Source organism: Schistocerca gregaria, chromosome 10, assembly GCF_023897955.1.
Source record: "Schistocerca gregaria isolate iqSchGreg1 chromosome 10, iqSchGreg1.2, whole genome shotgun sequence".
Taxonomy (NCBI): Eukaryota; Metazoa; Arthropoda; class Insecta; order Orthoptera; family Acrididae; genus Schistocerca; species Schistocerca gregaria.
Genome location: NC_064929.1, coordinates 152,140,783 through 152,157,781, shown reverse-complemented (window position 1 = coordinate 152,157,781; position 16,999 = coordinate 152,140,783). Strand labels below are relative to the sequence as shown.

The window sequence follows — 16,999 nt, the reverse complement described above, 5'->3', positions numbered from 1 at the left end:
AGAACGAGGGAAAAATGACTGCCTATATGCCTCTGTACGAGCCCTAATCTCTCATATCTTATCTTTGTGGTCTTTCCGCGTAATGTAAGTTGGCGGCAGTAAAACTGTACTGCAGTCAGCCTCAAATGCTGCTTCTCTAAATTTCCTCAGTAGCGATTCACGAAAAGAACGCCTCCTTTCCTCCAGAGGCTCCCACCCGAGTTCCTGAAGCATTTCCGTAACACTCGCGTGATGATCAAACCTACAAGTAACAAATCTAGCTGCTCGCCTCTGAATTGCTTCTATGCCCTCCCTCAATCCGACCTGATAGGGATCCCAAACGCTCGAGCAGTACTCAAGAATAGGTCGTATTAGAGTTTTATAAGCGGTCTCCTTTACATATGAACCACATCTTCCCAAAATTCTACCAATGAACCGAAGACGACTATCCGCCTTCCCCACAGCTGCCATTACATGCTTGTCCCACTTCATATCGCTCTGCAATGTCACGCCCAAATATTTAATCGACGTGACTGTGTCAAGCGCTACACTACTAATGGAGTATTCAAACATTACAGGATTCTTTTTCCTATTCATCTGCATTAATTTACATTTATCTATATTTAGAGTTATCTGCCATTCTTTACACCAGTCACAAATCCTGTCCAAGTCATCTTGTATCCTCCTACAGTCACTCAACGACGACACCTTCCAGTACACCACAGCATCATCAGCAATCATTGCTATCCACCCTATCTAAAAGATCATTTATGTAGATATAAAACAACAGTGGACCTACCACACTTCCCTGGGGCACTCCAGATGATACCCTCACCTCCGATGAACACTCACCATCGAGGACAACGTACTGGGTTCTATTACTTAAGAAGTCTTCAAGCCACTCACATACATGAAATTAAAACATTCTCGAAAGTCCTGGAATCCCATATACCGATGTATTGCCGGTATAACAGGCAAAAATTGACGAGATCCTCGATTCCCATATTGGATCAACTGTTTGCATAATAATTGATGGGACGCCTACTCACGCCCAGCCAATTTTTTTTTCTGTCTGTCTCGTCTTCGTTTGAGTGCCTCTGATATGAGGTACTATTACTAAATTACACTAGATCCATTTCAGCAGTGACAAAACAAGGCTAGAGCCGTTACGGTGTGCTTCCCTACCAAGCTACAGAATTCCCGAAGGAAGATCATCAAGAGCTTGTGTACTGTTACGATAAGCTGACGTGGAAGTTACTTCGATAAATAGAGAAGTATTACCGTAATCATGCAAAAGCATGTCGTAGAAGTTTCCTTTTCTCATTAATCAATGGACTTTAATTTCGAAATTATTACCAGAATGAAATATTCACTCTGCAGCAGAGTGTGCACTGATATGAAACTTCCTTTCAGATTAAAACCGTGTGGCGTACCGAGACTCGAACTCGGGACCTTTGCCTTTCGTCGGCATGTGCTCTATCGCCTGAGCTGTCCAAAGCACGGCTCACGACTCCTTCTCACAGATTTACGTCCGCCATTACCTCCTCTCCTACCTTCCAAACTTTACAGGTGTTCTCATGAGAAACATGCGGGATTAGCACTTCTGGAAGAAAGGATATTGCGGAGATATGGCTTATCCGTAGCCTGGAGGATGTTTCCAGAATGAAATTTTCACTGTGCAGCGGAGTGTGCGCTCATATGAAACTTCCTGGCAGATTGTAACTGTGTGGCAGACCGAGACTCGAACTCGGGACCTTTGCCTTTAGCGGCCACGTGCAAGTGATCTTGCACTTGCCCGGGAAAGACAAAGATGCCGAGTTCGAGACTCGGTCCATCACACAGTTTTTATCATCTATTACATTCTGCTAACAAATGCGGAAACGCGAAAACGCAAAGGAAAATTTCAGGTGCCGAAGTGACAAATCTGTTGCTGTCCGGGTAGAATGCGAATCTTCGGAAGTATCGTTATATTGTGTCTATCAACTTTTTCGGCATTATTCGAAAGAGAGAAAGTATTGCCACACTGGCCGTAGTTTACCAGTCTGTAGCTATTTGGTAGCCTTAGAACTGTACAGATGAAATTTTCTACACTTTTCGCAATGCAACAATCATAGCATGACATGGCATCTTGAAAGTCATGAGTAAAGAAAATCAGGGTGCTATGTTTCTTACTTCTGGAAACCATTTACCTCTCGAGCACCCCACAGTTTGCTGAGGAAAGAACCGACCATAGCTATAAAATAAAATAAGTGATTAGATTGAAGATTTTTACCTACTGTGGGTGCAGAACGTTATCTTGGATGGATAGTCGTAGACAGATATCATGGTATTCTGATGGTCCCATCATTAATCTCGAAGGCCGTATCACAACCAACGATTATGTGAACACTTTAGGTGATCATGTGAACCGCACGATTCAAATGTTGTTCCCCAACAATGATGCCATATTTCAGGACGATAACGCACCCATTCACACAGCCAGGACAGTACAATCGTGGTATGAGGAGCATGCAACTGAACTGCAGCGCTTCAGTCTGGAACCGCGCGACCGCCACGGTCGCAGGTTCGAATCCTGCTTCGGGCATGGATGTGTGTGATGTCCTTAAGTTAGTTAGGTTTTAGTAGTTCTAAGTTCTAGGGGACTGATGACCTCAGATGTTAAGTCCCATAGTGTCCAGAGCGATTTGAACCATTTTTGAACCTGGCCTGCAGAGTTCCCAAACTCAAACATTATCGAACCCTCGTGGGCGGCATTGGAGTGCAGACGCTGGAGGAGATTTCCCCCTCCCTCGTCACTATATGAGTTAGAAGAGGTCCTGATCGAAGATTGGCACAACATTCCACTGTAGATTATACAATGCCAGTATTCCGGGAGGAATCGTAGCTGTATTTCGGACATATACTTATTAATAAAGCATTCTCAAGTAAGTGCAGGTGTTCACATTATTTTGCCTATCCCCTGTTGTTGTGACTGACGATTCACAATTTTCCACAACATAACTTTTATTGATGGAAGTTCACAAGGTTGATGACTGAACATACAAACGAAAGGTAACAATAACGAAAAATAAAATCTCCTAATTGAGGCAAGCAATAGTTCACTTCTTATTTTCCACAAAAGTTCGTGGTAACACTCTCACACACTAGCAACAGTCCAATTCGGAGACGAAGACGTAATCTTCGACGGTTGCAGTACACGAGGTCGGCATCCGGCTTGAACGGAACTTTGGGCCAGGTTCTAGCCCCTTAACAGCTGTCTCCAGGCGATCAGATTTCGGCGTAGTGATACTTGCTGCACGCCGTGGCTCGAGCTCCTCCCCCTGCAGGAAGTAGAGCTCAGAACGTCTGTTTCCATTACCTTGTATGTAAATAGCCGGTGTTTACCATGGTGCTTTTGGGTACGCCTTTGGGCACAGACAACCTCGTCCTCTGTGGTGTAATGTGGGTTGCCGGCCCTCAGGGGCTACCTTGGCTCCGGTATAACACCTGTAAGTCTCACTGACCTAGAATCAAGAAATTTGCCAAGAAGCACGATTTCACACTACAACCAAAGGGGAAAAAAAATCCGACAGTTTTTAAATTGTAATTATATCACTTCAGGAATGCCCCTGGGATTTGTACTGAGACCCTTGTTGATCGTGTTGCATACTCATGACCTGGCAGAATAGTAGTAACCTTAGTATTAGTAGCAGAATAATAATATAATACAATATTATATTGTATTATGTAATAATTAGTATGGTAATAATAGTAATCTCAGACTCCTTGCAGATGATGCAGTTATCTACAGAGAAGTACCATCCGAAAAAAAGTGCGCAATTATTCAGTCGGCTCTAAAGAAGATTTCAAAATGGTACAATGATGGGCAACTTGCTTTAAATGTTCAGAAATGCAAAACGAAAAAAAAACATCTTTTCCTACGATTAAAATATCAGTAAATTACAGATGGAATCAGTCATGTTATCACGTACCTAGATGTAATTGTTTGTAAGTCCAGAACCGCGCTGCTGCTATGGTCGTAGGTTCGAATCCCGCCTCGGGCATGAATGTGTGTGATGTCCTTAGCTTAGTTAGGTTTAAGTAGTTCTAAGTCTGGGGGCTGATGATCTCAGATGTTAAGTCCCATAGTGCTTAGAGCCATTTGAACCATTTGAATGATTTGTAGGAATATGAAGTGAAATTATCATATAGGCCCAGTATTTGGTAAAGGAGGTGGTAGATTTCGATTCATTGATGGAGTACAACGAATCTACCAGGGCCATTGCTTGTAAAACGCTCCTACGACACATTCTACAATACTGCTCAAGTGTTTGGGACCCATACCAAATAGGACTAACAAGAGATATTGTTGTGTACGAAGTAGGGCACCGCGAATGCTGACAGGTTTGTTTGACCCGTGGAAGACTGCCACAGAGATGCTCGAGAAATGAAATGGCAGACATTTTAACATCGATGCATTCCGAGAAAGTCTACTAACAAAGTTTTAAGAATTGGCTGGCGATTCTAGGAATATAGAGGGTGAGGCAAAAGTGTGGATACACCTCTATAAAAGTTTAACGATGTGAGAAATCATAATGGCGTCTGGTATTGGGTGTCTGTAGGCGGGGGCGTAACTCATAGGATCTATGGCGATAATGGCAGTCCTCTTGAAATCCGCCATCTTGGGTTTGAGTTATATGTTTCAGATTGGAAGGGTCATGTGGCTTCTTGGATTTGGGTTATATGTTTCAAATCGGATGGTGTAATATGGCACTTCATTTTGAATTGCCTCTTTCTAGGGAATACACTTGTGAAATCTGTTTTAAGGTATCTTTATTTGTGTAGTAGTTTAAGTTTAGGATACTTGTCAAGAGTCGGCATAACGGCATACGCTCAATATGACGACCATTGCGCTGCACACACGATCAGAGGTCTTTTTTGCCAGTCCTCCCGCACACGTTGCAGGATCTGCTGGATCAACAGAGGCACGCGCCTTCTCAACACACCGACAAAGATGGGCTCTATTGTTGATTTTTATCTCGTAAACAATTGAACATTATGAAGTACCTCGAAGAAAACGATTTATTGACACATAGTCATGACGTATTCAGAAAGTATCATTCTTGTGAAACACAACTAGCTCTTTATACTCATGAAGTAATAAGTGCTATCGATAGGGGATGTCAAATTGATTCCATATTTTTACTTTTCCAGACGGCTTTCGACACCGTTCCTCACATTGGCTACACGTCTCTGTCACCCTTTTGTTCACATTGACGGCACTTTGAACAGTGGACGTTACATTTCAGATGTGTTACGACCCGTGGCTCTACCCATCATTCGATGCCTGCGAAACCCTACATTTCAGCAGGATAATGCACGACCGCGTGTTGCAGGTCCTGCAGGGGCCTTTCTGGATACAGAAAATGTTCGACTGCTGCCCTGGCCAGCACATTCTCCAGATCTCTCACCACTGAAAACGTCTGGTCTATGGTGGACGAGCAACTGGCTCGTCACAATACGCCAGTCACTACTCTTGATGAACTGTGATATCGTGTTGAAGCGTCATGGGCAGCTGTAGCTGTACACGTCATGCAAGCTCTGTTTGACTCAATGCCCAGGCGTGTCAAGGCCGTTATTACGGCAAACTTTCAGCCAATGGGCGTTCAGATCGCTGTTGCTAGGCGGATCTGACATCATGTTTGCGGACATTGTGACGGAAGTTGACCTCGGAACACTGTCTCAGATTGTAAGACCCATTCCGGAATAGTCGGCTCTTGTCCTTTCTAAGGTTGCACAACATTGCCTACTATGATTTCATCACTAAGGCTCCTTGCTGACACGTAATTGTCAAATGTAGATGTAGCCTAGCTCTATTGAGCATTTCCAATCGCATAAATGTGCCTACTAGTTGGCCAAACACGTGAAGGGAATGCACGTGTGCATTGAACATTCCTGGTGTGTAAGTGTCGTTGTCGATCTCCTGCAACAATAAACAGTATTGGTCATCTGGTTGCGATTTCACACTTAAACAGATGCACAAATGAAGATATCTTAAAACAGATTTCACGTGCGTATTCCTGAGAAAGAGGCAGTTCAAAATGACCCCCTTCCCACTTGAAACACGTAACCCAAATCCAAGATGGTGGATTTCATGATGACCACAGCCCTCGACATAGCCCCTATAAGTTGTGCCCCCGCCTAAGACTTTCCATATCAAACGTCGTTATGGGTCCTCACACCTTTCTATTTTTATAGGGGTGTATCCAGACTTTTGTCTAACATTTTATTTCAGTCCCTTAAGAGTCTTACCGGCAGGGATTGTAAGGAGAAGCTTAGATTAATTATTACAAAAAATGGTTCAAATTGCTCTAATCAATATGGGACTTAACATCGGAGGTCATCAGTCCCCTATACTTAGAACTACTTAAACCTAACTAATCTAAGGACATCACACACATCCATGTCCGAGGCAGGATTCGAATCTGCGACCGTAGCAGCAGCACGGTTTCGGACTGAAGCGCCTAGAACCGCTCGGCCACAGAGGCCGGCAATTATTGCACGTGCGGCGGCATTTAAACATTCTTCCCGCTCTCCAAACGCGAATGGTACGGGAAAAATCGTAATAATTGATACAATGGAACACACCCTCTGTCATGCACTTCACTGTTTTATAGAGTATACACGCAGGTGCTTTTTATCCAAAAAGTTTTGATATTGTCGGTTTGACGTAATTATTTGTGCTGCTTCAGCGCTGTAGCTTCCCACTTATTTTCAGTTTTTGAATATTTTATGCTGTACTGTAAGTGGTGTTTTCTGCGAAAAACCGTAAACCGCGAAGCCGTCAAAAAGCTTTCTGCGGTGCGCTGTTATGCCGAAATGACTGCCCACTTCAGGTGTTTCATTAAATTTTTTCTCTATAAATTACGATTAGAGGCGGTCGTGTTTCCACCGAGGCTGCATATTATCTGTACAAGAGGCTTTAATCATAGCTGTTCGCCAATTTCAACATAACGGTCAGTTTGTTGAGTACGTGTATGCGTACCTCAAATAACTCTACACATACTTCAAACAAGTCCAAACTTGTAGTAGAACGCTAATCACAACTAAGAGGCCGGCCGGTGTGGCCGAGCGGTTCTACGCGCTACAGTCACGAACCGCGCGACCGCTACGGTCGCAGGTTCGAATCCTGCCTCGGGCATGGACGTGTGTGATGTCCTTAGGTTAGTTAGGTTCAAGTAGTTCTAAGGTCTAGGGGACTGATGACGTCAGATATTAAGTCCCATAGTGCCCAGAGCCATTTGAACAACTAAGACACCACGTAACACCATTAAAGAATCACTTTTTCGAAACCCCGTCATCATTTCCCACTGTGACGAATAAATTTTAAATTTGGCTCAAAGGTGCCTCCAACCTTCTTCTGTAAAATACGATCGCTATCCACAAAGTACATTACGTTTTGGAATTAAAAATAAATAAAGTATTGGAATTTTTGTTAATTATATACAGATGAAAGCCACACTTAAATACTAGTTTTCTATATAGTAGCCATTTAAATTAAGGCACTTATAGTAGCGATGGACGTGCTTGGAAATTCCTTCGTCGTAAAATTCGGCCTCCTGCGCCTTCAACCGCGTGGTTACCTCTTCTTGAAGCTGTGCGTTGTCATCAAAACGCTGCACAGCCAACCACTTCTTCATTGCTGGGAGTAAGTGGAAGTCGCTTGGTGCCAGGTCGGGACTGCACGGCGGATGAGGAAACAACTCCCACTTAAAAGATCGGAGAACTTCACGAGTGGCATTTGCCGTGTGGACCCGGGCGTTGTCGTGAATCAGCAACATCTTTGAGGCCAACTTTCCCCTGCGCCTGTTTTGTATTGCTCTTCTGAGGTTGTAAAGAGTTTGGCAGTACCTTTGAGAGTTTATCGTAGTGCCTCTTTCCAGGAAACCCACAAAAATCACACCTTTTCTGTCCCAAAAGACAGTCGCCACGTGGTTGAAGGCGCAGGGGGCCGAATTTTACGACGAAGGAATTTCCGAGCTCGTCCATCGCTACGATAAGTGCCTTAATTTAAATGGCAACTATGTAGAAAAGTAGTATTTAAGTGTGGCTTTCATCTGTATATAATAAAAAAATTCCAATACTTTATTTATTTTTAATTCCAAAACGTAATGTACTTTGTGGATAGCCCTCGTACTTAAATGGATATGATGTCTGTTCTTTCGGACATGTCATGTAGCCGTCTAGAACGAAATTAGAATTATTTTAATACCTGCAGCTGCTGACGAGCGTTGATATATATCATCGGGGACAGGTGGAAAAATGTGTGCCCCGACCGGGACTCGAACCAGGTACCTCCTGCTTACATGGCAGACGCTCATCTGAGCCACCGAGGGCACAGAGGATAGCGCGACTGCAGAGACTATCTCGCGCACGTCTCCCACGAGACCCACATTCTCACCTTGTATGTCCACACACTACGTTCGTAGTGTCCCACCCCAACTCACTCATTACTCGTGGAAGACATTCTTACCAATCCCGTAAGAGTTCGGGTAATATCTGTGCATGCGCACAGAAGAAGGAGGTCATGGCCGGCATTGCCAGAACTATATACTTATATGGATATGGTGTCTGTTCTTTCGGACATGTCCGAACTGTACAGGGTGTTACAAAAAGGTACGGCCAAACTTTCAGGAAACATTCCTCACACATAAATAAAGAAAAGATGTTACGTGGACATGTGTCCGGAAAGGCTTAATTTCCATGTTAGAGCTCATTTTAGTATGTACTGTACTTCCTCGATTCAACGCCATGATTTCATACGGGATACTCTACCTGTGCTGCTAGAAAATGTGCCTTTACAAGTACGACACAACATGTGGTTCATGCACGATGGAGCTCCTGCACATTTCAGTCGAAGTGTTCGTACGCTTCTCAACAACAGATTCGGTGACCGATGGATTGGTAGAGGCGGACCAATTCCGTGGCCTCCACGCTCTCCTGACCTCAACCCTGTTGACTTACATTTATGGGGGCATTTGAAAGTTCATTTATGGGGCCATTTGAAAGCTCTTGTCTACGCAACCCCGGTACCAAATGTAGAGACTCTTCGTGATCGTATTGTGGACGGCTGTGATACAATACGCCATTCTCCAGGGTTGCATCAGCGCATCAGGGATTCCATGCGACGGAGGGTGGATGCAGGTATCCTCGCTAACGGAGGACATTTTGAACATTTCCCGTAACAAAGTGTTGGAATTCACGCTGGTACGTTCTGTTGCTGTGTGTTTCCATCCCATGATTAATGTGATTTGAAGAGAAGTAATAAAATGAGCTCTAACATGGAAAGTAAGCGTTTCCGGATACATGTCCACATAACATATTTTCTTTCTTTGTGTGTGAGGAATGTTTCCTGAAAGTTTGGTCGTACCTTTTTGTAACACCCTGTATACATGTCAGAACTATGTACTTATATGGTGTCCGAAAGAACAGACACCATATCCATATAAGTATATAGTTCTGGCAATGGCGGCCATGACCTCCTTCTTCTGTGCGCATGCACTTATATTACCCGAACTCTCTTACGGGACTTGGTAAGAATTTCTTCCACGAGTAATGAGTGTGTTGGGGTGGGACACTACGAATGTAGTGTGTGGACATACAAGGTGCGAGCCCACATACGCAGATTGATGAACATGCTGTTGAGGTAATCTGAAACATTGAGAGCAACGTGGGGAGGAACTCTGTCCTACTGGTACACAACGGAATTCAAAATTCTGTCAGATTCCAATTGCGGTTACAAAAAAGGGTGGTACATAAAACTAAGTCTTGGTCACCCCTAGCCATAATTTCAGTTTCGGGGTGATTTTCTCCCATTTGTGCACCTCATGAGGATTGTTCTCTGCCCATATCCGTTAGTTGCGGCGATTTACAAAACTGCATCTGTGAAATGTGGTCTGGGCAGAGGAGGTTATATAAGAGGCTTCCATTGCCCATGGCATCCAAACGGTCAGCGCGTATTTCCATACAGTCGGCATCACATTCATCTTCCATGTGATGTTATACCAGGGTGCTCCAGACACTGGATCATGGATGTTCCACCTCTAGCTCAGCCGACGAAAGAAAGCGCACCAGTAGACTCCTCAATACTCAGGACTACATCGTCAGATGTTGATTGTCGTCCAAGAAGTTCCTCATTAAGAACACTGTCTCATTGTCTGAATTTGTTGACAAGAATCTCAATATTGTTCTTTGTTGGTGACCCTTTTTCGTATCTTGGAGCTTACAGTTCACCCACCTCCTCGTATGTGTTACCACCAAGTTTCCAGGTAAGAATGGCTATTATTTCTTCTTGAGAGAGCACCTCAAAGAGCTATGAAAGGAGGAACTGATTATAAGGGTCAGTCAAATGAAAACGAGGCATATGGAAAAAAAAGTGTATTGTTCATTATTTCACAAGTAATCGCCATAACTGTTAATACATTTATCTCGTGAGCCAAGACGGTCAGTGGCGTCATGAAATAATGTTTACGGCTGTTTACAGAACCATGATAGTAAGCAGGCATGCACCTCTTCCTCTGAAGCAAATCGACAGTCACGAACGTCTTGCATCAAGCTCCAAAATATGGATGTGGCATGGGGAGAGATTGGGACTGTATGGAGGATGTGTCAGGGCTTCCCAGTGAAATTTCCGCAACGTATTCGAAACGACACTGCAACCGAATGATGCCTTCAATGAGCATTCGCGGTTCAGTTTTTGCAAAGTATCCACAGACGGCTGTGCATTAATCCTGGGGCCATGATCCAGAAAGTCAATGAGCAGGGACAGTCAAAGAAGGAGATCATCTATATATATGAAGATAGTAACTGTTCTCGAAAGAACAGATACCACTGATGACCGTGCAGCTTCTCTAGAATAAATGGTAATTAATTGAAACCCTCAGCTGCCGACAGGTGTTGTTGATATACCTTGATGGGGACAACTGAAAATGTGTGTCCCGACCGGGACTCGAACCCGGGATCTCCTGCTTACATGGAAGACGCTCTATCTATCTGAGTCAGAGATGAATAGCTCGACTACAGGGACTTATCAAAAAAATGGTTCAAATGGCTCTGAGCACTATGGGAATTAACATCTGTGGTCATCAGTCCCCTAGAACTTAGATCTACTTAAACCTAACTAACCTAACGACATCACACACATCCATGCCCGAGGCAGGATTCGAACCTAGGGACTTATCCCTTGCACGCTTCCCGTGAGACCCACATTCCCAACTGTCCACAATCTTAAAGGCTACCCAGCCATTGACCTTCGTCTGTGCGAATGTGCACAGGTTGCCCGAACTCTTTTAGGAATCGTCACCTTAGTGTGCGTGAGTAATGAGTGGGTGGGCAGATATATATTAGGAACATTACATATGTAGATTATGGACAGTTGGGAATGTGGGTCTCACGGGAAGCGTGCAAGGGATAAGTCCCTGAGTCGCGCTATTCATCTGTGTCCTCAGTGCCTCAGATGGATAGAGAGTCTGCCATGTAAGCAGTAGATCCCGGGTTCGAGTCCGGTCGGGGCACACATATTCAGCTGTCCCCATCAGGGTATATCAACAACACCTGTCGACAGCTGAGGGTTTCAATTAATTATCATAGATCATCATTACTTTCCCAGAGCTGATGTCAACGGCTTTGGATTTTTTCTGTGGGGGTGAATCAATGTGCTTCTGTTTGCCTCTATCGCTTGCTCTCCAGCTCAGAATGGACACCATATTTCATCTCCCGCTACAGTATGGGACAGGAAATAATACTCTTCATCATGACACCATTTCAGGTGCTACAGTGACACCGACGTTCTATTCAACGTCTGCTCCTCCATCAGGCTGTGGGGAACCCACTGTGCACAGATTTTCAACAACTGTCGTGATGGCATGAGCGGTGCTGTGAAATGAACTGGTCGTATGGCATTGTTGGCCGGGAGGCTCCATGCAGGGAAGTTCGGCCGCCGTATTGCAAGTTCTTTTTAGCTGACTTCAGCGACTTGCGAGTCACTGATAATGAAATGATGATGAAGGACACACACCACCCAGTCATCACGAGACAGGGAAAATCGATGACCACACCGGGAATCGAATCCGGGACCCCGTGCGCGGGAAGCGAGAACGCTACCGCTGTGCCTAATAGAAAATGGCTCTGGGCACTATGGGACTTAACATCTGAGGTCATCAGTCCTCTAGAACTTAGATCTACTTAAACCTATCTAACCTAAGGACATCACACACATCCATGCCCGAGGCAGGATTCGAACCTGCGACCGCAGCGCTCGCGCGGGACCAGACTGAAGCGCCCAGAACCGCGAGGCCACTGCGGCCGGCGCCTAACAGAAACTGAATATCTTCCACTGTCCGCTGTGTTTCATTTCTGATGGCAGCATCCACCACATCAATAACAGAATTGGTAACGACACGATGAGCCTGTCCTGGCCGACTGCTGTCTTTCAATTCCACGCAAAGACACGAAGACGTCGCCATACGCAGCAGACATTTGGGCGTGAATCTCTCTTCCTGACTCTCCGCTCGCAGTCTAAAACCGCGCTACACCTCGCTGTTCCTCTCTCCCGCCCTCAACAGTGAAGTCAGACGCAGAAACGACTTACCGCCCTCACGTCGAGTCCATCTAACAGACAAACAGCACAGCGGTGAACCTTCGGGCACTTCCTTTTTGATTCCCAATCGGGAGCCCTGCTACACACGCAACCACCTGTAAACACAACTACAAGTGTTACCAACATCTGCACCATGTTCTTTACACATCGATGTGACACAGTCCTGGGATAGCGATATGTGCACATACAAACGGCGACAGTATTGCGTACTCTAGACATAAAAGGGCACTCCAGTGGCAGAGCTGCTATTTGTACTCAGATGATTCACGTGAAATGATTTCCGACGTGATTATGGCCGCACGACGGGAATGAACAGACTGAATGCGGAATGGTAGTTGGAGTCAAATTCATGGGACGTTTCATATTGGAAATCTTAGGGAGTTCAATGTTCCGAGACCCACAGTGTCAAGAGTGTGCCGAGAATATCAAATTTCAGGCAGTACCTATCACAACGAATTGGCAGACGCCCTCCACTAAACGATCATGAGCAGCGATCTTTGCATAGTATTGTCAGTGCTATCAGACAAGCAACACTGCGTGAAATAATTGCAGAAATCAATGTGGGACGTACGACGATAGGACAATGCTGCGAATTTTGCTGTTGATGGGATATAGCAGCAGACGAGCGACGCGAGTGTATTTGATAACAGCATGACATCGCCTGCAGCACCCCTCCTGGGTTCGTGACCATATCGGTTCGATCCTAGACGACTGGAATACCGTGGCCTAATCAGATGAGTCCTGATTTCAGCAGGTAAAGGTTGATGGTATGGTTCGAGTGTGGCGCACACCCCACAACGCTGTAGACCCAAGTTGTCAACAAGGCGCTGTGCAAGCTGGTGGTGGCTCCATAACGGTGTGGGCTGTGTTTACATGCAGTGGTCTGGGTGCTCTGGTCCAACTGAACCGATCATCGACTGGACATGGTGATGTTCAGTTACTTGGAGACTATCTGCACCCATTCATATGCTTCGTGTTCCCAAACAACTATGTACCACTTCACTGGGCCACATCTGTTGCCGAATGGATTGAGGAGTATTGTGGACACTTCGAGCGAATGATTTGGGCACCCAGATCGTCCGACGTAGATCCCAACGAATGTATATGGGACATAATAGAGAGGCACTCCAGTGAACTAAACACTACACTGGCAATGCTTTCGTAGTTGTGAACGACCGTAGAGGCAGCATCGCTACATATTTCTGTAGGGGACTTTAATGACTTGTAATGTCCATGCCACACCAAGCAAAAGGAGGTCCAACGCGATATTAGGAAGTATCCCATGACTTTTCATTTAACTGATACTTATACATCAATGGATGTCATGTTTTCTAAGTTTTTCGCATTTCCTTTCCATTTCGATTTTTGTATGCTTTCTATTTTTTTTTGACGTCTGGATGCCCCTCAATCTCCTTGCCCAGGGGGCATAGCACCAGTTGCCCCAGTCTTACTGGACTCGCATTCCAGAGCATTCCGGAGAACGATGGTTTAAACCTGCATCCGACCATCCTGATTTAGATTTTCCGTGATTTTTCTAAATCGCTTCAGGCAAATGCTGGAAAGGGTACGACACACTTCCTTCCCCATTATTACCTAATCCGATGGGACCGATGACCTCGCTGTTTGGTCCCTTCCTCCAACTGACCAACCCAGTCGTACTAGGCCCTGTTCAATTGGTTCAAATGGCTCTGAGCACTATAGGATTTAATCATCTGAGGCCATCAGTCCCCTAGAACTTAGAACTACCTAAACCTAACTAACCTAAGGACATCACACACATCCATGCCCGAAGCAGGATTCGACCAGCGACCATAGCAACAGTACGGTTCCGGGCTGAAATGCCTAGAACCACTCGGCAACATCGGCCAGCTACTATGCCCTGTCTGAAAGGTCAACAAGTAGTTTGTGTTTGGCCCCTTCCCCCAACCGACTAACCCAGTCTTTCTATGCCCTGTTTAAATGGCTCAAATGACTCTGAGCACTATGGGACAACATCTGAGGTCATCAGTCCCCTAGAACTTCTCATACCTAACTAACCTAAGAACATCACACACATCCAAGCCTGAGGCAGGATTCGAACCTGCAACCGTAGCAGCAGTGTGGTTCCAGACTGAAGCACGTATAACAGTTCGGCTAGATCAGCCAGACGATATGCCCTGTCCGAAAGGTCAACGAGTAGTTAGCAGAGTACGTGACCATGGGTGGCCAGGCTACAGTGTTCTGAGGTGCCGGCAGGTACGCTTCGGCAGTTTGGTCACTTCCCCCAACCGACCAACCCAGTCTTACTATGCCCTATTCAATTGGTTCAAATGGTTCTGAGCACTTTGGGACTTGACATCTGAGGTCATCAGTGCCCTAGAACTTAGTACTACTTAAACCTACCTAACCTAAGGACGTCACACACATCCATGCCCGAGGCAGGATTCGAACCTGCGACTGTAGCAGCAGCGCGGTTCCGGACTGAAGCACCTAGAATGACTCGGCCACATCAGATGGCTACTATACCCTGTCCAAAAGGTCAACGAGTAGTTAGCAGACCAACCCAGTCTTACTATGCCCTGTTCAGATGGTTCAAATGGTTCTGAGCACTTTGGGACTAGACATCTGAGGTCATCAGTGCCCTAGAACTTAGTACTACTTAAACCTAACTAACCCAAGGAGATCACACACATCCATGCCCGAGGCAGGATTCGAACCTGCGACTGTAGCAGCAGCGCGGTTCCGGACTGAAGCACCTAGAATGACTCGGCCACATCGGATGGCTACTATACCCTGTCCAAAAGGTCAACGAGTAGTTAGCAGAGTAGGTGAGCATTAATGGCCAGGCTACAGTGTTCTGGGGTGCCGGCAGGTACGCGTCTGCGGCGTGCGCCTACCGTTTCCTGCGGGATCGCCACGAGGACCAGTGCGTGGTGGTGTCGGGCGAGAGCGGCGCGGGCAAGACGGAGGCGGCGCGCCTCGTGCTGGCCTTCTTGTGCGTGCCCTTCCACCAGCCGCGCCACGGCCGCCACCACCACCAGCACCACGCGCCGCACCACTCGCACCACCACCAGCACCACGCGCCGCATCACCCGCACACGCCCACACACGCGCCCTCGCCCGCGACTGCGGGGGCGTCAGCGGCGGCGTCGGCGTCGGCGGCGGCGGCGGCGGCGGCGGCGGCGGCGTCGGCGGCAGCAGCCTCCGCGGCGGCCATCAGGGAGAGGCTCGTCCAGTCGGCGCCGCTGCTCGAAGGTACAGTGCGCGCAGAAAGGCCTGCCCGCTAGATGCGGAGGTGTGGAGAGAGCAGTAGTAGTGGGGGTAGCGGGCAGGTACTGTAGGGGAAATGCCGAGCGCTGGAGGGGAAGTGCTGCACTAAACTCTAGCCCACACTCTCATTTTCTGTATCAAGTCTGCGGGGGCGGGGGGCAAGGGGGGCCCCATGCCTACTCTTGCATGGTGGCCATTCAAAAAGATCTGCTATCACCTCTGCTTTGGTTACTATCTAAAACGAATTTCGTCGAAAATGCAGTGGTTTATATTCGCCTGGCTTGCTAACCATTTGCAATGGCCTTGCCCCAGTGGATACACCGGTTCCCGTGAGGTCACCGAAGTTAAGCGATGTCGGGTGTGGTTGGCACTTGGGTGGCTGACCATCCAGGCCGCCATGCGTTGTTGCCATTTTTCGGTGCATTCAGCCTCATGATGCCAGCTGAGAAGCTACTCAACCGAATAGTAGCGGCTTCGGTCAAGAATAACATCTTATGATCAGGTGAGCGATGTGTTAACCCCACGCCCCTCCTATCCACAGCGGTTTATTTTCGCCTGGCTTGTTAACCATTTGTAACGGCCTTGCCCCGGTAGATACACCGGTTCCCGTGAGATCACCGAAGTTGAGTGCTCTCGGGTGTGGTTGGCACTTGGATGGGTGACCATCCAGGCCACCATGCGCTGTTGCCATTTTCGGGGTACATGCAGCCTCATGATGCCAATTGCGTAGCTACTTGATCGAATAGTAGTGACTTCGGCGAGAATACCATCTTACGATTGGGAGAGCGGTGTGCTGACCCCACACCCGTCCTATCCGCATCCTCCACTGAGGAGGACAGGGCAGTCGGATGGTCCCGATGGGCCACTTGTGGCTTTATTAACCATTTGTATGAGGGGCGTGCAAAAATAAAAACTACTTACATGTTTGGGGTAAATCTTTTTTATTTTCTCCTTTTAGACTTATACACTTCGTCCAATGCTGTTCTAATTTGTTGATCCTTTGCGAATAATAGCAATTGCCCTAGTCTGCAAAACAGCCATTAGTTTCTGCAATCACCTCCTCATTTGAATAAAATCATTGTCCCGCCAGCCATTTCTTCAAATTGGGGAACAAATAGTAGTCCGCAGAAGCCA

General features: G+C 46.5%; 1 protein-coding gene across 1 annotated transcript in view; it reads left to right on the top strand.

The window, feature by feature from the left end:
* The window catches only part of LOC126293423 (unconventional myosin-Ia), a 693,376-nt gene that overhangs the window by 416,604 nt on the left and 259,773 nt on the right, over positions 1 to 16,999 (top strand). The window contains exons 4-5 of the mRNA XM_049986646.1: positions 15,468 to 15,613; positions 15,797 to 15,850. Coding sequence (XP_049842603.1) covers positions 15,468 to 15,613; positions 15,797 to 15,850 — 200 coding nt within the window. The remainder of the gene's footprint in view (positions 1 to 15,467; positions 15,614 to 15,796; positions 15,851 to 16,999) is intronic.